Source organism: Vidua chalybeata, chromosome 3, assembly GCF_026979565.1.
Source record: "Vidua chalybeata isolate OUT-0048 chromosome 3, bVidCha1 merged haplotype, whole genome shotgun sequence".
NCBI classification, from domain to species: domain Eukaryota; kingdom Metazoa; phylum Chordata; class Aves; order Passeriformes; family Viduidae; genus Vidua; species Vidua chalybeata.
This window is the reverse complement of record NC_071532.1, coordinates 88,574,640-88,599,654: the sequence shown is the minus strand read 5'-3', so window position 1 is coordinate 88,599,654 and position 25,015 is coordinate 88,574,640. Positions and strand designations below refer to the sequence as shown.

Here is a 25,015-nt window from a genome sequence, read left to right as displayed (position 1 = left end):
AGTATGACCACAAAGGTACAAAATAAAACTGTTTTTTTCAAAATTACCCTGACAAACTCTGATAATACAAAATTGAAGACTAGATAATCACAGATTAGAAACTTCAGAAGGACATCAGATCAGCATAATGCTGCTTCTCCCAAAATTTGCATTGAAGTAAAAATTAATTGGTTATAGGTAAATGTGTGATGTTCCAAAGTGTAAAATTCTGATATGAGCAACAGAGGGCACATTATTTGCAGTCCTCAGAATGGAAGAAGACTGATGGCTGCTAGAGAAGCTGTAGTAGTGGTATTAGACTGTATGGCATTTAGTAACTGGAGATTTACTACTGAAAAGGTAAGCAACACTAAAACTAATAATTTGAACTATTTATTTCTATTACTGTATATTAGAGTGAATTTGAAGGTTAGCATGGAAAAAATTTGGTAACTGTTTATCATGAAGTGCTCAGAAAAGTGCTTGTTTTCTAAGACGGGAAGAATATTGAGATATGTGAAGAATTGGATAAAAACCTTACTGAAAAAATATATGGTTGAATGAATCAGGGAGTTAAATGCATGTTGAGTCCCCTCTTACTAGGGTATAGTAAGTATAGGAGTAAAAAAACACAAACCACCAGATATCTAAATTTTCTAGATCAAGAGTAAGTGGCAGTATGGCATGTTGATACAGGAGGGAAATCAATAGTTATAAAGGCAATCAGTGTTTCACTTCAGGGAGCAAGGAGCGAAGCAAGAATGTTGAAATATGTTTGAATTAGAATCATAGAATTGTTCAAGTTGGAAGAGACCTTAAAGATCATTTAGTTCCAACTCCCCTGTCATGGGCAGAGACATCTTCCCCTACACCAGGCTGCTCAAAGCCCTAACCAACCTGACTTTGAATACTTCCAGGGATAGGACATGGACAATTTTTCTGGGCAACCTGTTCCAGTGCCTTACCACCGTCACAGTAAGGCATTTCTTCCTAATAATATTTCATCTAAACCTACTCTATAATTAAGGGCATATAGTGAATATGTGGAATTAGTTGCTAGAGAGCATTACTGAGTTTATGAAGATTGTCTGCTCTGAAAGAGCCTCCACATCCTATGTGATATCTAGACTTCATTTGAGCTTTGGACTTGGAGATCTCATGAAGATCTCACAAAAACCCCTGCTCTTCCTTACCTCACCTCCCCTGCCCTCCTCAACAAGTTCTCCATAAGAACATTCCTAAGCTGGCCCAAAGCCTGAACAACTGTTCTTTCACAGGAATTAGATGAAATACACAAATTTTGGAATTCAGAGTTTTGTTAGTATATTGGAAATTATTGCATGGCAACTCCCTTACTATTTTTTTTTCTTAACTGTATTGTTTACATACAAGGAGGAAATTTGGACTGGTCATTGCAAGAGTAAACATTTACATGAAGGACTACTGAAAAATTCATATTTAATTGAGCATCATTTGCATAGGGTGTCAGAGTTTGGAAATATAATTCCATCATGCTGCCCTAATAACTTTTTACTACAGGTTGTCATATTATCTACTCTCAAGAAACAAAAGTTATCAAGTGCAAATGCAAGCTACAAACAGAATGACTGCTATCAATGTTCTGTTAGCAAATTCAAGTTACAAATGCAAAATATTAAAGTTTAGGCAGCAACAATGACTTTCCAAGTGGCAGTCAGGTTTCCATTATTTTAATAATGAAATAAAAATAGACAAATGAGTGTTGTTTATACACTCCAACAAGAGTGATTAAATCGTACAGCTGTTAATGAGTATATAACTAGGAGATACAACTAGCAGCTCAGTATGTCCACCTTCTGTCATAGAGCTGTTTTTACATTCATATGGAAAGAGGCTTAAAACTAACAGTAGTAACTGTGTTTTCAAGAAAAATAAGTGCACTATGATATGACATGACATTGCTGATAGTTGTTTATTCTCTTGCATAATGCAAAATTTAACACACAACTTTGAATTCTTTTTCTCCTGTGTCTACAGGATTTGATAAGCACACATCAGTGAAGTGCTTTGCAGGTGTGCAAGCAGCTCTTTTATACTGATACACAACTCACAGGTGACATTTACACTGTTCAGCTTACTCAAAGCCAATGCATTGAATAAAGATGATTTATACTGACTTTTACTTTGGGGGCAAAAAGTAGTTATATGAACAAGCAGGAGAGCAGTAGCAGATAAATAGCAGGAATCATGGGTGTGGGGGTCTGAGTGATGTTTTCTCAATCCTAGCAGTGAGGGGGCATTGACAGGACAAGTCAATACTTGTTGGCAGAACTTGTGTTGGTGACAAAGATTTGAGTTGTACGACCATGAGACCCTGCTTGCAAATCACATTCGTCTTGACAGAGATGAGATCCACCTCACTAAGCAGGGCAAAGCTATTTTTACCAGTAGGATCATGACCATATAAGCAGAGATTGAAACTAAGAATTAAGTGAGAGAGTAACCAGCAGCCTTGTGGGGGATTGATGGACACAGAAAAAAGCAAAGGGCATAAGGTGATGTGGCAGAAAGAGAACACAAAATCAAGAAGATGGAACTTAGAAGAGGTCACCTTCAGCTCTTCAATGTAAGCAGAGAAATATCTATGAGACACCATAATGGAGAAATCTCCCAGGTCCTTTCCTAGATAGGAGCAGCCTCGTGTTTGCAAGCCCTGGTACTAATGTGGGAGTTCAACCATTCAGATATTTGCTGGATGGACAATACAGCAGGACATAATCAATCCAGGTGGTTTCTGGTAACTTCTTTCAAGTCATAAAGGAGTCAGTCAACAAGGACCAAGAATGAGCAATGCTTTGTTGGACCTACACCCATGAAGGGATTGTGGGAAATGTAAAGCTCAAGGCACCCTTGGCCACAGTGAGCATGAGACGGTGGAGCTCCGGATCCTGAGGGGAGGGTGAAGAATAAAAAGCAGGCTCACCACTCTGGAAAGTAATGAAGCAGCCAATCCCAATAACTATCTCCAGGTATCTCAGTGACAAGAAAATCATTGTGCTGTCAGTATGGCTTTACTAAGGGGAAATCAGGCTTGACCAGATTGACAAATTTTTGTGATAAACTGATTGCCCTGGTAGAGTGGAGCAACGACCATTGCGTGTCTGAACTTCACCATTGCCCTTGCCAACGCCTCCCACAAGATCTTCACGAAGGACCTTCGCAGATGCCCGGGCTGGATCAAGCACCGTGTGAGGTGGCTGAGCACGGGCCGGCTGAGCAGGCACGGCACGGCTGAGACAGCGGCAGCGGGACCGCGGCCCGGCCCTGCCCGGCGAGGCGATTTTGCCGCCTTCCCACCAGCCCCAATAGCCGCCCTTCCTCCTCCTTCTCTTCCTCCTCCTGCCCCGGAAGCGGAGTGCGGGTTTTCCCGCTCCGAGCCGGAACTCGGTGCAGCCCGTCTGAAGGCGGACGAGGGGAGGCCGGAAGAAGGAGAAGGCGCAAAAGAAGGAAAGATCCCGGAGCGCCGGCCAGGGAGGCCGCGCCATGGCGCTGCCGCGGTAGCGCCGGCACCTGCCATGGGGAGCGCGGGGCGCGGCGGCGGCGGCACCTCCCGATCCCGACGAGCCGTGCCGCGCCCTCGCCCCGCCCCCGGGCCGCAGAGGAAGCGGGGACGCGGCGGGTCGGGCTGTTGCTGCCCGCGGGGCCCGGCGGCGGGTGAGCGGGGCCGGGGCGCTGCGCGGGCCGCGGGGCCGGCGGTTGCAGCGCAGCGGTCGCGGGCGGGGCCCGGCGAGCCGCAGCACGGGCAGCGCGGCGTGCGGAGCCCGCCGAGCCGTGTGCCGCGGGCCCTTGCGGTACGGGAACGTGAGTCAGCACCGCAACCCCCGCCGTTGTTTTGCAGCAGGAAGCTCAGCCCTGTGTCGCGGTCCTAGAGCGGCCCAAAGCAGCCGCAGCTGCTGAAAACGCCCGAGCTCGCCCGCAGCTGTTACGGGCCGGCCTCGGCTCGTCGGTGGCTGAGCGCCGCTAGGCTGGAGCTCGGGTCTCGGCTCTTACTGGGGTTTCAAGTTCAGGCATGTCCTTGGGCTGCTACACTGCAGCTACGGCTGCTGAAGGAGTGTAGGTATTGGCATGCTTTGTAGATAAAACCACGTTTTACATATTTGGAAAAATACAGTAGCGTGATTCGAGTCAGAGTCGTTTATCACCACTTGTGGTATCACTGGTAATTGGGAGTGAATGATAGAGACTTGTTGAATACAGATAAACTGCAAAGCCAAATAAGGCATAAAATGGAAAATGCTGTATAGTTAAATGAAACTTTAGAAGTGAAATTATATAGTATATTTTGTTTCTGTTTAGATAATGGAGCCTCATAACTCTGATAGCTTTCACAAGAGTAAATCACCAGCTTCTGGAAGTGAAGATGAAATTGAGTTCATTGGAGTAAGTAGACCTTGTACTGGAAATACACTGCTTGTTGTAAAAAATACACTTTCAGTAGTCCAGTAAACAGGAGAGAGGTCTTCATTGACTCAGTTGATGATGATTATATTTTGATGTAAAGCATTACTCTTGAATATAAAGATAATTTTATTTGTGAATTTTTATGGCAGATAACAACTCAATCTTATGTGCCCTTTCTTGGAAGGGTGTAAGATGATGTCAGTTGGTCCTGTAGAGAAAATATGGTCATAAATCACTGCTCATTCTGCAAATCAATGTTGAAATCACTGTACTCAATGTAGAAGAGGTAGGAAATAATGGACTACAGGCCTTAAACAATCCTCTCAAATTGTGAGGGGCTCTTTATTGTACAACACCTAGTCTGATGCTGACATGCTTTATGTGACCAATAAGACACTTGTATCTGTTGGATATCCAAGAGAAGCAGAATGTTTTTCATGCTGCACGTGTTCTAGCCTCAATCTGTCATCACTGAAGTGGTACTGGATGGCAGGATTACATGGAATCATGGAATTGTTTTGGTTGGAAAAGACCATTAAGATCATTGTGTTCAGCCATTAACCCAGCATGAAACCATGTCCCTAGGAGCCACATCTATACATCTAAAGATGTTTTTCTTGAAGGAACAAGTCATGTTGCTAAGGTCAAGAGATTCAGTGATGCCAGTATTTTTAGTGGCTGTTTTTTTGTAGATTGGTCTCATTTTTGAACAATATGCTGAATAATTACTAGATCTTCTCCCCCCCCGTCCCCCCCATTTTGTGTGGTATTTGATTAAAGCCGAAGTTCAACATACAGACTTTTTCTGCAGGGGTATTTATGAGCTCTAGTATGAAGGACAGGGTTTTTTTTTGCAAAAATTATAAGTAGTTGGTTATTTCTGAGATGTCTTAATATTTTGGTTGATTTGGGCAAAATTGATTGAGTTTGAAGTTCATTATATACACACAAGTATTCATGTACATCTGCAGAGAAGGACTTGGGGTTGTTGGTGGATGAGCTGGCAATGTGTGCTTGCAGCCCAGAAGTTCCAGTGTGTCCTGGGCTGTGCCAAAAGCAGTGTGGCCAGCAGGACGAGGGAGGGCATCCTGCTGCACTGCTCTGCTCTGCTCTGGTGAGACCCCACCTGCAGTTCTCATCCAGCTCTGGCATCCTCAGCACAGGAAGGACATCAACCTGTTGGAATGAGTGCAGAGGAGGGACACCAAGATGATTAGAGGGATGGAGCACCTCTCCTGTGAGGAAGTACTAAGAGAATTGGGATTGTACAGTCTGGAAAAGAGAAGGTTTCAGGATGACCTAATTGCAGCCTTCCAGCACCTGGAGGGAGCCTACAGAAAAGATGGAGAGGGGCTTCTAACAAGAGCATATAGAGAGAGGACAGGGAGGAATAGCTTCAGACTAAGAGTATGTTTAGATTAGATATTAGGAAGAAATTGTTTTCTGTGAGGGTGGTAAGGCACTGGAACAGGTTGCCTAGGTAAGTTGTGGATGCCCCCCATTCCTGGGAGTGTTCAAGGCTGGGCAGGGGGGAGCTTTCAGTAGTCTGGTCTAGTGGAAGATGTCCCTGCCTATGGCAGGGGGGTTGAGACAAGATGATCTTCCAAACCCTTCTATCATCCTGTGATCATGACTGAATAAGCTTCATTTTCTTAAAACTGGGCAACGAATGAACAAGGAAGCTAGTATAGTGTAGAAAGTGTAAGGATTGAAGGGCTGCTGGAGCACCAAGAACAGGAATTGAAAGAGAACTGAAACAAAGGAACTAAAATCAGCACTTCCAGCTACCTTTTTTTCCTTTGGCTTTGCCTGTGGATAATAGGAATCCTTTTTGCTCCCAGTGACTATTGCTTCCAAGAGAGGCTGCTATATATAGGAAGATGACTCTGCTAAATTTTTTTGCCTGACTTATATCTTGGCGTGAGTAGCTTACTATTGTAATTGATGAATATGAGGGGAAAGGTGTGTGACCCTGGCTATCACCTAATATCAGCAATGTGTCTTCAGATCTCATTTGCTCCTCTAAGTGAAGGTGACTTTGGACTTTGCAAAAGGATTTCTAGACTGCTTGGCAAGCTTTAAATCATCATTTCCATATAATAATGTGTATGACTGGAAACTTACACTCTTCATAAGTATTATGGATGGTTGCCTCCTGATTATCTACATGTCTTTAAGACTCTGTGCACAAGATGGTAGTGTATAAATTGAATTAGGGAAGCTACTGGGGTGTCCCAACCTGTGCTCATTTTGATGGATAACAAGCAGCTAGCTGTAGGCCATGTGATCTATGTTTTTCTTCCTTTTTCTCTTTTCTTCTTGACAGTCAGATGTGGCTTTGATGTGGGTTTTTTGTTTCTTTGATCAGTTTCTCTTTGTGGTTTTGGGGTGGTTTTTTCCTACTTTATTTACTTGTACTAGGGTATTTGAATTCATACTGTAGGACTATGCTTTTGCTCCATCAGATGAGGACTTTTTGTCAGTCTGCTGCTGCCAGAGATTTTCAGCTTTTGCAGTCTGATTCACCCTCATTCAAGAAACCTAAAATTATTCTTCCGCAGTTTTCCACATATTCCACAAAACATTGTTTGTCCATTTCAAATTATTACATTTTAAGCTTTACATACCACCAGAGAAATATGATTTAATCTACAGTGCAAGCTGTTGCTCCTGTATTCTTAAGACAGGATGGTCTTGCCCCCATTTTGCTTACCTGGGAAGGATAAGGGAAGAGTGAAAAAATTCACAATTGTAATGCCCTGTGAACAAATGGATAACTCAAGTTGCCACAGTTGGCACCAAAGGCATTGGGCTTAGAGGAGAGTTAGTTACTATACCAAATCAAGTAATGTTTTGATCACTTGAACTTCTAGGGTTGAAAGCAAGTTACTCTGCATTTCAGCTGTCAGTTTTGTACATTTTCATTTGTTGTTGAACGCTAAGAGTAAGTGAACACAAATAAGAAAAATCTCTGTCCTTGAAGAAGCTGTTAGGATCAGAGCTGAACATTTCAAAACACATTATTGAACTGATTAGACAGTCAAATGGTTGGAGTGTGTCTTTGAACTCTTACTTGCTAACATCTGTTTAATAAAGGTTTAATTTCTTAAAAGCATTGCAGAGCCTGTCAGTTTCTACAGAAGCATATCTGCAGTGGATTATTTTTACTATTTCATTTAGAAAACCGTGTTATCTTTATTTAATCATAAAGAGTTACTCTTTGTCAGTAATTGGAGGCTGGCAGCTTGATTCATAGAAGCTTTTGTCATCTGTGCAAGATTTCATCCCTCTTCTCCCCAGTGAGACAAAGGACTATTCATGCCTGGCCAGCTAAACAGCTTTACTGCCTTGAAAGGTGGAAGAATGTAAAGAATGAGATGCATTAAGAGCAGCAGAGAGGATTCCATGCTGCTTTTCTCTCTGCTACTCATCATGAGGCAGCAGGTCTTCTAGCTTGCCCTACCTGGTTGGTTGTTGATATCTTGAAGAGATATATGCCAATATATGGAAGAGATGGTACATTTTATCTCTGAGGAGGACAATTTAATGCTTTTGTGTGAGCGTTTTTAACACTTTTTTTTCCAGGAAGGACCTTTAAGGCCCGTCCTTGAATGCATTGATCTCGTCAGCAGTGAGGATGAAGAGCCTAACAGCAGTTCTTATTTTCATGTGAGTATGTTGTAATAAATTTTAGGATATCTTAGTTGAATAAAATAATTGCTCTTCTGTATTTTTTCCTATCACGTTACTCTTCACAAAAGCCTTGTTAGATGTATTTTTAACAAGTGCTAAATAACCAGTATTGACATATTTTGATTTTTCTACTTGCTGTTGAGTGAAAAGCAAGAATACCAGCACTTAACTTTTTCCACAGCCATTTTTTCCACCATGGTACTTGTATTTGTCTTTCAGTCATCTGAACAAGTGTGTGGAAATAAAATGTCACTTTACATGCAGCCTTGGAAGTCGGGGTTTCCAGTTTCTATCCTGAAAATATACCTGGTCTACTACAAGGCCTTTTCTTTCTAAAATAACTTACTAGGAACAGTGTATGGGTTGAATGACCTTATTCTAGTGACAGTCTGGGTTTAGCTCAGCCTAATCCTTCATAATCCATGCTAAGAATGTACGAGTCAGAAGCAGGCTCATCAGTTTATCTGTCCCCCAAGCTGATTCTGTCTGCTCTGCAAGGCCTTTGACAGGGACAATGAGAGGCCCTACTAGAGTTGATTTTGGCAGCAGTGACTGTCTTTTGACTTTTGTTTTCTTGTGTTGCAGCAGAGGATATTTGCAACAAACCTGATTCTTAAGGAAAGGTGATTTTCTGTACACACACAGGCTGTCATTACAGGAATCATTACTAGAGCTGACTGTAAGAAGAGGAAACAGGGATGTGGCCTATCCCTTAGGCTAGAAAAAGCTCATGATCTGCCTTTTTGAAGACAGGGGGCAGCATTAGGGCAAGAATGATAGCAGTTTTCAGGTTTTTTAGATGGGCTGCATGTTGGCTTTGAAGTCAGGAGGGATTTTGTTTACTTGGAAGAAGTTAAGTTTTTATTTGTTGGAGACTTCTAGGACACTCAGCACAATCATGCATGTTCCTTTACTGCATAGTAATGCTAATGTTTATGTTGAATTGCCTTGAATATGTGGAGGGGAGGGTTGTTTTTATTTGTTTTTTAACAGAAGCTACATATGCTGGTAAAAAAGAAGAGAAAGCTACAAGGTAGCTCATGGAACTCAGGCTAAGAGTTTCTTTACTGAATTATGTTGTGATGCTTGGGCATCACTTTTCACTGTATTAATGTCTGTTACGCAACAGTCACCAAATAAGAGTTTAACCTTCCAATTGTAGAGAAATACTAAGCGTAAGGATCACATTGACTATCAGAAGGAACGAGTTGCATCAACCCTGGATCGTCTGGCACGCCATGTTGAAGTAGAGAAACAGCAAAAAGAAGAGAAAAACAAAGCCTTTAAGGTATTGGATGTGTTTTATTTTGGAAGAATTGCATAATAAAGGCCTTGTAGTCACAAGTATCTTTGTTTTCACTACTAAATAAATAAAAAAATTGGAGAGGCATACCTGGAATTAGCAACTAGACTTCTACTTCTGAGGCATCGTGTGAAGCACTACATGGACTTTGTCTTTTCAGTGGCTTTTAACTGATCAATTTTCTAGTCTTATTGCAGTTTCTAAGGGGGAAAATTAAATGAAAGAAAACCAATGGCAAAAACTTCTTCTCTTGTTTGTAGATACAGCAGAGGAACCTTAGTATCAATTATTCTGATATTCTAATATTTCAGTTAATTGAAAAATAACAGTTATGACAAACTACTGTGTAGCAAGCCTTGCTTTTTGTCTGAGATTTTTGGGAAACTGTTTGCTGCATTAAGTCTGTATCAGGTAGTATTTCATAATGGCAAAAAAATTTTCAATGTTTAAGGCATAATTTTAAATTTGAGTCCTGTTAGTTGCACTTTGCAGCCATTTGAAGAGAATGTTCTTTTTACTTTTATTACAAACTGGGAGATCCAGTCAGTGGGCTTAATTAATGGTAGGACTGCTCTCAGGGGGAGCTGGACATCTTGAAGGAATGGGATTACAACAACTTGATGGAATTGAACCAGGATGAACGTCAATCCAGAGTTGGCAAAATGTGCTGACTTCCCAGCCTAATTTTCTCAACACTGTTAAAGGCTTTTAAAATCACATAATTCTACTATAGTTACAGCTTGTTGCAGTCTATGTAAACTATGCAACTGTAGTACAACAGAGTAGAAGGCTAGATTAGATAGAGTCCAAGGTAGCCTTGAAGTCTGGAGGCTTACATCCCACTTCTGTCTCTTCCACTTTGAATTCGGTTATCTGTGTCTCCACATACAGTTTTTCAACTGTAAAGTGGAGTCAGAGGTAACTGTGTAGCTTTTAAAGCAGCTTGAGAATAAAGGCTAAAAGATCTTTTTGTTAAATATGAATATTTTCCTCCTGCTTGGCTCTTCACTCTTCATCAGGTAATGCAATCTGCAGACTTAAATTTAGTCTTCAAGGTGAAAGCGCCTTTTTATTTTCTTTTTTTTTCTGTTACATTCAATTTTTATTGTATTAAATAGAAGTCAGTTGAGTTGTAAGAATTTTTTCCCCTCACTTAGGTTTTTGTGGGTGTGTTTTTTAGGAACCCATATGAAAATTTTGAGATACATACTTACTCTTTTCTCTTTTTCTTTTATTCTTGCAATTTGGTCACAACACTGTCTGGTATGTTTTTTACCTTAGGAGAAAGTTGATTCCCAATATGCTCATGGGTTGCAAGAACTAGAATTTATTCGGGAACACAGTGATACAGAAGCTGCAAGGTTATGTGTGGACCAGTGGTTAAAAATGCCAGGTAAGAGTAGAAAACTAAGTTTGAGTGATGGTTTCTAAGTCCTGCATTACAGAGTAGAACATGTGAAAATTGTATTGGAGCTTGCAGGTGCCTTGTGCATAACCAAATCCTACAATATTAATTTTGCTAGAGCATATAATTGGAAAGTTTCTAAACATTTATTTCCATGAAAGCTATTCTTATAATGCTTTGCTACTTAGAAAATTTAAGATACAAAGTCTAAAAACCAGTAAGGCAATGTTATTTATTTTTTATAAGCCAAGTTGCTAGGAAGAAAAAATATTACTGTTGAGCTGCTGCTTAGGAAAGTGTAAGTAAGTGTAACTTCACAATGTTTAATGAATTTAAAATAGTGCCTGGAGGACCTGGAGGAAGGGTGTCAAACTGTTTGAAAAGTTGCACTACTGGGAATTGAAGAGACAGTGAAAGAGCAGACTTACTGTAGTAGGATTGAAGGACAGTGAGTGGATTGTTAGTTTGCTTTTAAGAATCACTACAGTTTCATTGTGGAATGTTTAGGGCTTGTGTGTTATTTGTTTTCTTAAGCCTCTAATTGAGCTTCTGGTTAAGTACTTTGTTTTGGAACACAGGTCTGAAACCAGGCTCTGTTAACGGTGGAAGAAGGGCTATTTTTAAGAGGACAGGTCAGACTCGAGTCAACAGCAGTCCCAAATGTTGTCCCGTGATGCATTGCAACAGACAGTTTGATAATGTACATCTTCTTCTAGGTCATCTTCAAAGGTAAGGAGATACGTTGCAAGAGTTCAGTGCAAGGAATAATAATGAAAGAATGTGCTCTAACTTAGGACATCAGCATCAAGTCTGCTTCAGACTGCCTGTACTGACAAAGCTCCATTTTGAGAGCCAGTTAATATGTTACAATTTTTATAGACTAGCTTAATGGGTTTTTTCTTTTTTGATGATTTGGTTTAGTTTTTTACTTGGTGTGTGTGTGGTTTGTTTTTTTCCTTCGGAACTGATGTCTTCCTCTTGTTGAGCATTTTTTAATATCTGAGGTTTTTTGAGAAGTCAGATTTCTGTACTCCAGTTTAGTTGTATCTTCATCCAAGCTTGAAAGAAACCAAAAGGCCAACTTACACAAGTTGTTGGTAAGATAAAAAGAAAAGCCCCTAATGCAGGCAAAGAGGAACAAAAGCTATAGGCTGTGTGTTCATAGCTGATCTTGCTAGTCAGTACTCAGTGTGTCTGTTTTCAATTCCAGCAGATACTGCCTTTTAACTACTGAATGTGTCCGTAGGCAGGATGGTGAGAAGTTGAGGAGAGTGTCATGGGTTAGCCCCCATAGGCAGCCGAGCCCCACACAGCTACTCACTCACTCACCCTAGTGGGATGTAGGGAGAGGTGAGAAAACACTGGGCTGAGGTAAAAACAGTTCAATCAGTAAAGCAAAAGCTGCGCGCGCATGCGAAATAAATTAAGGACTTGACAGGCAGAGGGTAAGAGTAACTATCAGACAGATAGAGAGTAACTACCATGTGTGATAGTTACTTGGAGTGATGGCATTTATCTTCCCACCTCCTTCCTCCTCCACCCAACTTTCATTGCTGAGCATGATGTCTTTTGCTGTGGGATGTCCATTTGGCCATTTGAGGTCAGTTGTCCCAGCTGTGTCTCCCAATATCTTCCTGGCGAGACAATCTGAAAAATAGAGAAGACCGTGACACTCTGCAAGCACTGCTCAGCGATAACTAAAACTTCCCTTTGCTATCAACACTGTTGTTCATAAATCCAAAATACAGCAACCATACAAGCTGCTACAGAAAATGAACTCCATCCCAACCAGAACTAGTACAGGGAAATAAAAATAAATAAATAATTGAAATGTCTATGTAGGAAATTAAGGCTTTCTTAGTTCTCTTAAAAGCAGTATGATTTCTCTCCAGAGTGGCTGTTTTAACGTGTAAGCTGCAGGAAGAATCATCTCTGTACAGGACACTTCAACTGATACATTTCATGATAGGAGAAGTAAGGACTTTTAATAGTTTAGATTGGTTAGACAGGGGATTTTTAGCTTAGTTCATAGTTTAGGTTGGTTAGATAGGGGGTCTGATAGCTTCAAAGGACAGAATTTTTTCCATTAAAAATAGCTGTTTGACTATCTAGAGGGGACTAGTTTGCTAATTATTTCTTCTTCTCCAGGTTTGATCATTCTCCTTGTGACCCAACAGTCACATTACATGGACCCCCACATAATGCTTTTGCCTGTGTGATATGCTGTGAAAGATTTTCAACCTCTCAGCAGTACAATGATCATCTTTTATCTAAGGCAAGAGCATAAGGATAAATAACTCGCCTGACTGAATGTAGTAGAGGGTTTAAGACTTAAAATTATGCATTGATTTTTGGTGGGTTTTTTGTTTTGTTTTTTTCTTTAACCCTCTTTCTCTCTTTTCTCTGATTCTGCTGTGTTTCAAACACCTGGTGTAGCCTGACAGTATTCCCTTTAGATGTGGCCATTAGGTTGTACTTTTTGGTATGCTTTCAAGAGGACTATAATTCTGTCTTGAACTCTTGTCCATCTATTGGTGTTGTTGATAGATAGTCCCTTTTTTTTTTTTTGCATTTCCAAAACTATGAAAGGTAAAGGCAGGAAGTTAGGGTGAAATAACTTGACAGCAAAGAGTAGCAGCCAAAAGAAGATGGAGGTTTTATTTAAGCAGTATGGTGTAGGATTTGGATAGTGGATAGCATTTTCAAAATTGGGTGTTTTGATAACAAATATTCTCACCAAGTCTCCAGAAGCTGCATTAAATTTGGGGGAGTGTTAGACTTCCTGATAATCAGACTAAATTTTGCTTGTAGTAATAACTTGATAATTAGTCATACCTGACAAGCTGAAAGACTGTGCTGTAGTGTGTCCCTGCTCTTCTTCCATTGCTTCAAAGTTGTGTGCCTCTCACACAATGTGTTCAGGGACATTAGCTGGAGTAGCAGCCAAGGTGGGGGAAAGGCAGTGAGTGTCTCTTGCAGACAGCGAGAAGATGGGATTACTTTGATGTGTAAGGAATGGGGGGGATAATCCTAATCAAAGCTCTAAGCATATAATGAAGATTCTTAGAGTGATGTAGAAAGAAGCAAGCAAAAATATCAGAAGCAGAACTAAAGGATTTTTGCCCTGAAGGCAGAGCTCTGAAGTTGATGTAGGAGGCAACGCGGGTGGAAGGAGTTGACTTCTACAAAAGACAGACCTTTTGGGCTACTCTGAGGAGCAGCATTTTGGGGAGTTAGAGGTTAGCAAGATTAGAGAGCTGACATGAGGTAAAACAGCTGCTTTATTGACAGAGAGAGCTTTTTCTGAGAGCCTGGGTAAAGGGAATAGCTAAGAATTGCTGGAGCCCATAGTCCCTGGGAAGGTACTTGCTCCCAGTGGTGCAAGAAGGGGATGGAGAAATTGATGGTATAATAAGGGTGTATAAGTAGCTCATTTTGACAGTGGTACTTTGGCCAGTTCCTTGTGTCTTGTGAGCTGAAATGCAGAGGGGTAGGCTGTAGGTAAATACAGATGTGGTAGCTGGAAATCTAAAAGTGAAAATATTACCACAGAAATGAGAGAGGAATGAGAGGACATGAGAACTGGGCCTGGTTTCTTGACTTAATTTTTTTCCTAAATAGATAATTTTCTCTTCCAGCTAAATGAAAATGATGGGCATAAAAAAGGTACTCCTCCACAGCATATTCAGTGTTTTGCATGCCCAAACTGCTTCTTCCTTTTCACCAAAAGAGATGAGTGTTGGCAGCATATGTCGCAAAAGAAACACTTCCTGCAGGTTTCTGAACTGAGTGGTACGTTGCTACTAAGTGTACTGCTTTTAATTTTTTCTGATAATTCATCCTTAAGATAGGAAGTGACTTGCATTTTTCTGCTGAGTAAAAAAGCTTAAGGTTTTAAAGTTTGTTATTAATGAATTCTTACTTTTCTTTTAAGATCTTAAATGTGATGCTTTGAAAATTGTGTTTTTGTGTAGAAATTATTCCTCTATCACACTTGCTGTAATGAGATGTTGTTGAGTCTGTCATATAAGCTTCTCATCCTCCAGTGACTCCATGCAACTACTTTCCTGAGTAACTTTACGTTTAGCATGTTGAAAGAGACTCAGAGCAAAACACATAAATTTCTTTTCAATTCCAGTCAGAGTAGCTGTTGAGTTTCTTCTCCTTACTCGACTGTCTGTAGTGTGCTTGGAGGCTATTTTTCTTGTCAGTGTCCTTGGCATTCCTCATGGCAAAGACTTGTTAAAATGTCTTCTCCATATAATTGCAAATTTAGAGTGCTTAGCTGGAACATTGCTGCTGGTCTGATGGCTTGCACGGACTACATGGCTGCTGAAGGCAGAAATACTGGTTATGTTGTGAGCTGGGAACATCCTGAACCATGCTTAATAAAGTCCAGAGGAAAGATCTGTCTGATCATGGTGTTGCAAACAGGGTTAATGCCCAACATAGCTGTACTGATTTTATTTTTGACATAAGCAGTAGGCATTAAAGCATTTACACTGTTAGCTAAACTACTAAGTGGCCATATTTTAGACATTGTAACTCTCTGAACAAGCCTACATGGCCAAAAGGATTCATATATTTATTTCTCATCTTCCTAAGTGTATCTTCACTTTTGTCATTCTGTAGAGTGGCTGCAGGAAATGAAAAGGCTTTGAAGGAATCCCCTGCAGGTGGAGTCAGTACTGCTGCCTTCATGTAGTGAAGTGACAATCAGCTGCATGGTTATACTTTCCCTTATGCATTGTCACTCTAATGTACTTTTATTCTCAAATAGGTTATTAGTTCTGAATCTGATGACTGCAGATGCTTTTAAATTCAGGTCATAGGTTTTAAAAAAGATTACTGGTGAGCTCTTGCTTTGAAAAGATTAAAAGCACAAATTAGTGTTTTCTTCTTTAGAGTTGGAGAGTGCTTAACTCAGAAAAAAATTGAGTGTTCCATGTTTTACTTTGTATTCGTTAGGTTTCATGCTTAATAATTATCAGCATTGCCTGAGATCTGCCATTGAAGTTAACTGAAAGGCATAGCCTCAAATTACTGCCTGCTGATCATCACATCTTACTAAAACAGAAAAAAAAATTCCTGCTAAGGTGCAGAATATGAACAATATATAACCCATAAACTATTTTCCATTATCTTTTCAGTAGAATTTTCTTACTCTGCTGGTACTGGGAGTTACCAGTGGAATATATGCTCAGAACAACAGAAAGTCCTGCATCTAAAAGTTTAAGAATTAACATTAAGGATGGGAAAGAGAGAAAGAGATGGTCAGGGTATGTGGGAACTTGTTAAATAAATTGCGTGCTCTTTCAGAAAAAATACTCTATGGCTTAAAACAAAATTTTATCTAATAAGAGTAGACTGCTGGTAATAGGTGGAGGAGAAGAAGGTAAGAACCTTCCTAAGAGAGATATGGACCTGGCATTGTAGAAGGAGGAAAAGAGAAGTAAAAGAAGTCACCAAGTATGAAAAAGCAAAATGCAAACAGATTCAGGTACAAGATCGTTACAGAAGTTTAAAAAATTCGGGATTTAGTTACAGCTTCCAGTACTATACAGTTACTGTAGCTCAGCTGACACTTGTTAAATTGCACTCTGAACCCTGTGACAGACAAGTAGCAATTAATTATGTCATCAGAGAGCTGAAATTCTATTAGGAAACTCTAACGTGTGGTTGCATTTCTACCATTCTGTTTTACAGATGCAGTGAAGTCTGGCCATCCACTACCTTTTCCATCCTTTGCAAAGAACCTCTTGGTATCTCTGTGCAAAGAGGTTTCCTTCCAAGTGAAGTGTATGTCCTGCTTCAAGATATTGCGCTCACATATGGAATTAACGGCTCATTTCAGGTTTGTGAAAGGCAGTTGTCTTTATAATGTGAACATCCATAGATCAATGACAGGTATGCAGACATACCTGCATGTTTTCAGTGGTACTAGTGGATTTCAGGGCAGCTAGGACCATCTGAATGTTGACTTCCTGAATAAACAATCAAAAGCCTGCCCCCTTAACTTTACCCCACACTGCAGAAAGCTGATAAATGTCAGGATCCTTTTGTATTTGTTGTAACAGAAAAACAAAAGCTGTTTGCTGGTCCACTATTTTGAAGTTGGCAGCATTTGATTTTGAAAATGTACAGTCAAGAACATAAGCATCAATCTACATGCTAGCTTTGGAAATTAGCACCTAATTCTCTTCAAATTTCAGAGACTAAATTTACATTGCATGGTTTTGTTGGCAAGCTGGTAGGTGGGTTAAAGGACACAGGGCACGCTGTTTCCGTGCATTAATGCCGTAGCTACTTGGTAATATATCGAGTACATCTGAAAGTTTACAAATGTTTCAGGTGGTGATATAACCTCTTAATGTTTTTTATCCATTCTAGAACACGTTGTCATAATTCTGGACCCATGGCACTGTCAAAGAAAAGCGTCTCCCAAGTTGCAGAGATATTTAAAACGAAAGGTCACTGTGAGAACTGTGATGAACTGTTTGCTGATAAGAATCAGATGACCCAACACAAACAAACCACTCAACATAACATTAGAGTTTTTACTACACTGGAAGAGTCAATCTTGATGTTCTGCCATGTCAATGGAAAACACAAAAATCAGTCTCATTTGGGTTACATTGTGGAACGGTCAAGACCACTGCTTAAAAGACATTTGAGTCCAAATGAGTCCTCCAGTGAAATGGGGTCTAGTCCTTCAAAACGGAAGAGTAATTTAAAAGATAAAAGTGAAGATAAAGTTGCAAACCAACGTCAAGGTAGTGCTTGCAAAGTAAAAGCCTGGTTTTGTGAATGCCTTCAAAAGTTTTTTACAGAAGAGTCAGTAGAAAAGCACATTTTATCAGCAAATAGGATCTGTCATAAGTGTGCTGTGTGTGGAAAGCTGGTTGAAAATTCAAGCATTATCCGCCTGCATATGAGTCGATTCCATGGAGGAGCACACTTGACTAATTTTCTTCTCTGGTGCAGAGCATGCTCTGTAGATCTTAGAGAAGAGGATATTATGGGACACGTAACTGAATTTCATGGTGGACATAGTTACTACTATGAGCAAGAAGCTGTAGAAGATGAACCTATGCCATCTGCTTCTGATGCAGTGAGCATTTCTGCAGGCGGAGATAAAGACTGCATTTCTGGCCCTGTGGATCTGTCCCCTGAAAGTGGTCCTGTTGTGGGAAAATGGCAGTGCCGCATTTGTGAGGAGATGTTTGATTCTGAAGAGAGTGTTCAGCAACATTGCATGTCCTTAGAAAGCCATGCATTTCACAGGTACTCATGTGGCATATGTAAAAATCATTTTCGGAAAGTAGGAACGTTACAGCGGCACTTCCAAGAGCATCATAATCAGGAGATGCAGACTAAATACTTCTGTGGCCTTTGTGGTAATCTCTTCTTCAACACAGAGGAAGAATTTCTAACCCATTACAAGGCACTTCATAGCATGGACTATACATTTGTGCCTGAGCAGGTGGAACTGTCAATAAAAAAAGATGAGGACTTCCTCCCAGTCGAACAAGGAGACCGCTTAACCTGTGGTTGCCGGACAACTTACATCTCCAAAATAAACAGGAGGAATGATCATGAGAATTGTCAGAAAGCCATGCTGCAGAAAGGAAACTTATGGTTTCGATGCTGCTTGTGTTCTGCAACGGCACAGAATATTGCTGATATGAACAGTCATCTCAAGAGTCACACATCAGTAAAATCTAAGGGAGAGATGTATGTTGTTAGATGTGCTGCATGCAACAAAAACTTTGATGATCTTCAAAGCGCACATCAGCACTATCACATGAAACACTGCTTCTTGCAGAAACCTGATCTGTCAAGTCTTGCATTAGAATCAGAAGACACAGTATTCAAGTTTTCAGCAAGTGGGGCTTGTGTGGTCAGAAAACCTCACAGGCAACAATTTCAAGCATCTCCATCCAAAACTCAGGACAGACCACCATCTTCGCCTCTGCAGGGCCCAATAGAGGGAAATAAAATAAAAAATGAGGACTTAGAACACTCTGAACAACTTAGTGAAAGTATGTAGAAAATTTCTTCCGGCATTAGAAAAGTATTTCTGTCCTCAACACACTCTGTTTCATTGTCAGTACATGTCACATACCATTTGGTTACATACAGTCTATAAATGAGCTCAGAATTTAGTATACTGAATTCTCAATACTTGAATTTCCAAAACTCAGACTCCACAATTTATTGTTGTATGCCATTTGTATGAAGTCTTGGTGGGGAAAAAAAACCAAACAAAAAGGCAGATGTGAGAATCCTGAGGCTGAAACATTTGATTTCCAAATTAGTTTGGAGCATAATTTGGTGTTAAAAGGAAGAGGATCATCAAGGATACCCCAATTAGGGATCCAGTGCCTAGAAGTGTAAAAGTGATCTATCATACACATTCGAAAGAAACTTGCCTTTTTTATATATATAAATATTTATGAGCCTGATAGTGCTTTCTGTGTGGGCAATTCTGTTATATCACCATCATCTCAACTTTCTTAGCCTGCCAAAAAGCAGTATCAGCTGAGAATTTATATTCCCAGTATGTATTGTTTTCTTGTGTTCAGAATTGGAAATGTTTCTTGATTACTAGTGGTGTCATAATGTTTTGATTAAGAGGTTGACATTTATTAGAAGTACAGTAAAATGTACATATCTAAACATTTTATGTGCTTTTATGCATGCAAGCAATTGAATGTCACAGAGACTTGCCATAGTCAGGGGTACACAGCTGGATATTAAATTAGTTATTAAAATGTCTTGGTGAAGGATGGTGGCTCTCTGTGCTTACCACAAAACTATCCAGGTCTATACCATCATATAGCCAGATTGCACTCTTCTCTCTAATTTGTGCATTATTAAGTGCTGAATTAGTTGATTTTAAAATCTGTCTAGTCACCAAAGAGCATCATGTTTTGTAGCTTTTCTTTTTGTGACTTTTCCTTACATATGTGACTACAAGAATTTTCAAAAGCAAGCTGGTTAACCAGAAAGTCACATGAATTTTAAAAGTGTCCTTTTTATCCCATTGAAGATGGTGAACTTCCTGATCTTGACTATCTGAGTACCATGACTCATATTGTGTTGGTGGATCTGGACAACTGGGGAAGCCTTTTCACAGACCTGCCAGCTAACCTGAACCAAGGGACATTTATCTGGGGTTTTCAAGGTAAAAAATGTTTGAAGTAAATTAAAAGATAAGATAAACAACTCTACACATGTACTTGAGCAGAGATTCCTTGAATCTGAGACAATGAAGAGCAGGAGCAAGTAGATAATCAAGGCTATTCTTAAAGCTGAGAGTTTTCATGCTGCTCAGGTTTTACAGAAAAGCCTGTTGATGCCTGGGTCACTTTTTTTTTTTTTTTCCTCTTAGAAACAGATTTTCCAGTTAGCTGATGAAGGCAGAGCAAGTATAGCTGTTAATGTAAAGTGGTAGAGATTCAGTCATCTGTGTTCCTGAACCTGTAATCTGGTATCTGCTTCTTAGGAGTTCTGTGCCCAGAGATGTTCCAAACACAGGTGCCTGATGGCACAGCACAGCCCATGTCAGCACCACTCAATTCCTTACTTCCTAATAGGTTTGCTGCATGCAGGCTGTCTCATGGGAATGGCCCTTGAAGCACCTGAACTTAAAAAACATGCTAAAGAGTTACTTGTGAATAAAATAAGCCATATTAATATTAAAGAAAAATTTACCAGTTTTAGTGTCAAATATGTTGTTTTTGAGCCTGGGAACACTAAGGCTCCCAGGCACATCTGGATCTATTGTTGTAGGTACCCTCTCATAATAATGATTTGTATAGTTACTTGAGGCATGCTGTTCTTGTTTGTTCAACCTGTGAAAATATAGCAACATTTTTTCCCTGGATTTCCCAAACAACATTTCTGAATTTTTAATTGTTATTTTTATACTATATATCTGCATTATTTCTATTATTCCTGTTTCTAGTATAGTCTTAGCTCTGCTTCAAGTTCCTCCATTGTATTGTCTGGACTCTGTATTGTTTCTGTCTTCAGATACTCAGTTGTCTTTCATCCATTTGTGGGCTAACAAATGAAATAAATACAGGTCTGTCATTGTTTTCAGCTGCCCTGGACAAAAATGCTTTTGTTGTACATTTATGCAGCCAAAAAATAGGGGTGGTGATTACAAGTCTTTCCCAAATAGACTTGAGGGCTGACGAGCAACTTGCAAATAGCATTTTTTTCTTATGTACAGGTTCTACTAAATAATTTCTGTGTAGACTCTTAATAAATCTTTGCAATAATTTTTTTATATAATCGTCTTGTAATTAGGCTGAAAAGGCAGGGGAGAAACAGGAGATATGTACTGAGGAATGCTTTTCTTTGTCAGGTTGCAGGTGGACAGGTTGGCATAAGCCATCTCTGCAGCCTGGTTACTTGAATGTTGGTTTTCCATGACCTTAAGTGAAGTGTCATCAATGACTGCTTTCATTTTCCATTCAAAATCCTTTCTTACATCCAGATACTCTGTCATCTAGCAGATAAAGCAACATTTTTTTCCTTCATGTTGCAGACCATTATTTGTTAGCCATTGGAATGTTAAACAATTCATAGTTACTCTGGTCAAATTGTTCTTTCATTTGCTTGCCTTTTTATGGTGCCATATGCATTTTTATGGTGCAAGCTCCTCTGGTGTTTCTTCTTGAGAGACTTCCTGCTTCTTTCCTTTCCCTTGCAACTTGCTTCAGTCTGGTACTGGTTTTGTCTGTACTCAACTCATCTTTATTATCCACCTATTTCTCAGCCTGTAACTACCTGCTTAGCATACTGTTTAGAAAATTCCTGCACTTCTTTCGCAGTTGTAGCCTCATTTTGCTTGTCCTTGACTGCATCCATGGGTTTTTCAGGACTCTTCATTTCTCTCAGCTGTTGCTCCAGATCTTGGATCCTCTTTTTAATGAGTTGTGACATGGGATGTGTCAGGCAGTTGTAGTGCATGTTGACCGTGTAACTCCTGTGGTACAGGTTTCCCTAAGAGAAGCATTTCTGTTATTTGTACTGTTTCAGAGCTCTTCTGATTCTGCACGTTAACCGTAACTGTGCTTCAAACTGGAGAAAATCACATCCTTGTATCTAAAGGCACATGATATCTAGAAGATAAAATTTTCAGGATTTGAAGAAAAAAAATTGTACAAAATAGAGTAGCATCAGAAAACAAGGCTGGGGGGATTTGGGTTATATGTTTTTCTTAGCTTTCACATTGGTCAGAATAAATTCTGTCTTTAAAGACAGTTTTATATTTGCTTTTGCCTTCTTGCATTCTTAATTTATAGAGGCGTTTCTGCCCATATTTGTTTGTTTTTCATGTTTGGTTTTTATTATTATTAATATTATTCCCCTTCACTGTATAGGAGGATACAGCAACTGGAAGCCTCCAGTGCATTGCAAAATTTACAATTATCTTAAGAGGATTGGATGTTTCTTTCTTCATCCACGTTGCAGTACCAGAAGAGAAGCAGCAGACTTTGCTCTCTGTGTTCATGTAAGTTAGGGCACACTTGCTTTATTGTGTCCTGCACCCAGAGAAGGTGGCAGATGGTATCTGCTATTGATGTTAAGTACTAATTGCAGATGACATTTTTATATTCTCTCCATGAGACTTCTGCATCCCCTATAAAGAATGATAAACCTGGGTTGAGTGGAGCTGGGTGGTCAAGAAGTGACTTAAAAATTAGCCTGAATAGGACAACAGTCTGCTGTGGAGGAGAAGGGAGCTGGTTAGGGATTGAAGAGTAAAAAACCTGCACTTCTTACAGTTTCTCTTTGAGACTGATATGTAACTCCTTCGTCTCTCTTCAAGTAGAACAAATATTGATCCATCTTTACAATGGAGTTGAATGGGTGCTGGTTTCACAGACCCTGTTGAGCTGACAAAGAGCAGTGCCTTTATTCAGTAGACTTCGGGCTTTGGCAGGGTTGGGGATGTGCAGGTGAGGCACGGGAATCTGGGATGCCACAGGGACTCATGTTCCTAATGTAGAATCATAGATTTTAAGGTTGGAAAAGACCTAGATCATCAAATCCAGCCATCAACCCAGCACTACCACCCTCATTAAGCCATGTCCTCAAGTGCCATATCCACATGATTTTTGAACAGGTCCAGGGATGGTGACTCCAGTGCTTCTCTGGGCAGCCTGTTCCAATGCTTAACAAACTTTTCAGTGAAAATCTGAACCTCCCCTAGTGCAGCTTGAGGCCATATAGTGCTTTATCAGTTAAACAAATTACTACCTATCTAAATGTATAAGCACATTTTTGCAACAGTGGTTTTATGTTTCATCATGCTTCTTATGATATGTTTAAAATGCTCTGCAGAGATGACTTGTTTTATGTAGAGACAGTTCTAAAATGCTGCTTTTTAGGAATTTGTTCCATACTCCATCTGTACTGTTCTGGTAGCCATCACCAGTATCTATTGCACATAGAGAAGAAATGAGCATCAGACTTTTGAAACAGTGCCTTTCACAGTGGAATAATGTGGCTTGGATCATAAAGGCAGGAATAAATTGCTGTAGAAAACTTTACAAAGAAAAGCTAGCCAAATGCCATGACATAAGAACACGATCTCTGTTCAACACTTGTTATTTGTTTTGTATAGGCTGGTCGTCTGGATGAGCACCTGCCCAAGCAAATTCCTTTCACTATTCTTTCTGGAGACAAAAGCTTCCTGGAACTGGAAAACCAGTTTAAAATGACCCAGCGGTCAGCTCGCATCCTGAATCCTCACCACATTGAAGGAGACATGATGTGTGCCTTGCTAAACAGCATTTCAGATATCACAAAAGGTAGAAAGTAAACATTAAACACAATTTTTCCAGTAAACTGATAGTTCTTTCCAATAAAAAAATGGGACACACATACTGGTAACATAAACTGTTGCTTGGTGCTTCTTGTATTGTAGTGGTATTTCAATGAATAATACGTCAGAAAATCATTATGCTTGGGCATGTTTTGAAAACAGACTTAATTAAGCATTTTTTTCAATACAAAAAACTCTGTTACCTCTGTAGTCTTTATTCTAGCAGGAGAAGAAACTGATGTTTCAGTCTGAAAACTCATTTCTAGTGCAAGAGAAGCTGTTTAAAGCACTCTTGTGTGAATAGTTATCAGTTTGTACTCAGATCTGTTTGGCTTGATTTATTCTGTGTCTGAAACAAATGTGACGCTGCTAAAGCATCATTATTTCTCAAAATACTTCTGTCTATTTTAACTTGGACCTCCTGGCTACTTCCTGTCATTTGATAATTGTCTTCACTGGCACAACTCACACAGCCATTTGGAGAAAAAAATCTTAGTGGAAGTTTTTAAGTTCTCTAGAGTGCCAGATTCTAATGGCATGCTAAAATGATCACATTGGTTTTATATAGGACAATCAAAGAGGATTGAGCCAGCTCATTTTCATGCAAAGGGTACCAGAGCTGAGATGAGTTTTAATACTTATCAGCATTTAAGAGTATTTTGCTGTTTTCCTGGAAGATTTGACATTTCTCTGTAGACATTTTTGGGGTTTTTTTTGGCTTCTTGTTGCTGTTCTATAATGTTGTTAATTCATGGAATATTAGAGAAAGTTGTTTCTGAATTAACCCTAAACTGTTTTCTGAGAATTTACATTGCTAGTCTTGATACAGGTTTATGAGAGCTATAACATGGTACTGCTGTTCCACAAAGAAGATTAAAGTGGAGTGCTGTCTCTGAGTGATGAATTGGCATTGACTGATAAAAGGGAAAAAAATAGGATAATAGCTTTCTGGAAAAAAAATATTACATGTGGTGAGCTGGAATTGATTTAAGTGCTTTTGATACAGAAAAGGTGCTTACAGAGTTTTCTGGCCACCCCAGGCATTAGAAGTTTCTTAATTTAACACTTCTTTCAATGTCCTTTACTACATTAATATTTACTATTATGGTAATTGGCTCTACCTGGAGGCTGCAAACCTTAACTTGCTGGCTGGCTGCTCTTTGTGTGTTCCACTTAAGTTGGACATGTGGTCATTATTAAAAAAAAAAAATCCTTGAGCAGGAAATTGATGGAATGACACATGATTCCTTTGGCTGTTAGCACTCCTTACCAAACTTGTAAGGAACAGAATTGTCCCTTTTTTTAGTCAGTGTCAGCAAGGGGGGGACCCAGACAGCAAGAGCTGCTGTTG

General features: G+C 39.8%; 1 protein-coding gene across 5 annotated transcripts in view; it reads left to right on the top strand.

Moving 5' to 3' along the window:
• The first annotated feature begins 3,567 nt into the window (after positions 1-3,567).
• ZNF451 (zinc finger protein 451) overlaps positions 3,568-25,015 on the top strand; it is a 33,195-nt gene continuing 11,747 nt past the window's right edge. Inside the window, exons 1-13 of one of the 5 annotated variants that reach the window (XM_053938042.1) lie at positions 3,568-3,672; positions 4,315-4,398; positions 8,005-8,088; positions 9,275-9,400; positions 10,697-10,808; positions 11,399-11,549; positions 12,969-13,095; positions 14,459-14,612; positions 16,527-16,674; positions 17,211-18,862; positions 19,873-20,007; positions 22,217-22,347; positions 23,464-23,650. In XM_053938042.1, the coding sequence (XP_053794017.1) occupies positions 4,318-4,398; positions 8,005-8,088; positions 9,275-9,400; positions 10,697-10,808; positions 11,399-11,549; positions 12,969-13,095; positions 14,459-14,612; positions 16,527-16,674; positions 17,211-18,862; positions 19,873-20,007; positions 22,217-22,347; positions 23,464-23,650 (3,088 nt within the window). In that variant the 5' untranslated portion in view covers positions 3,568-3,672; positions 4,315-4,317. The other 4 variants (XM_053938044.1, XM_053938043.1, XM_053938039.1 and 1 more) reach the window with 4 other exon arrangements.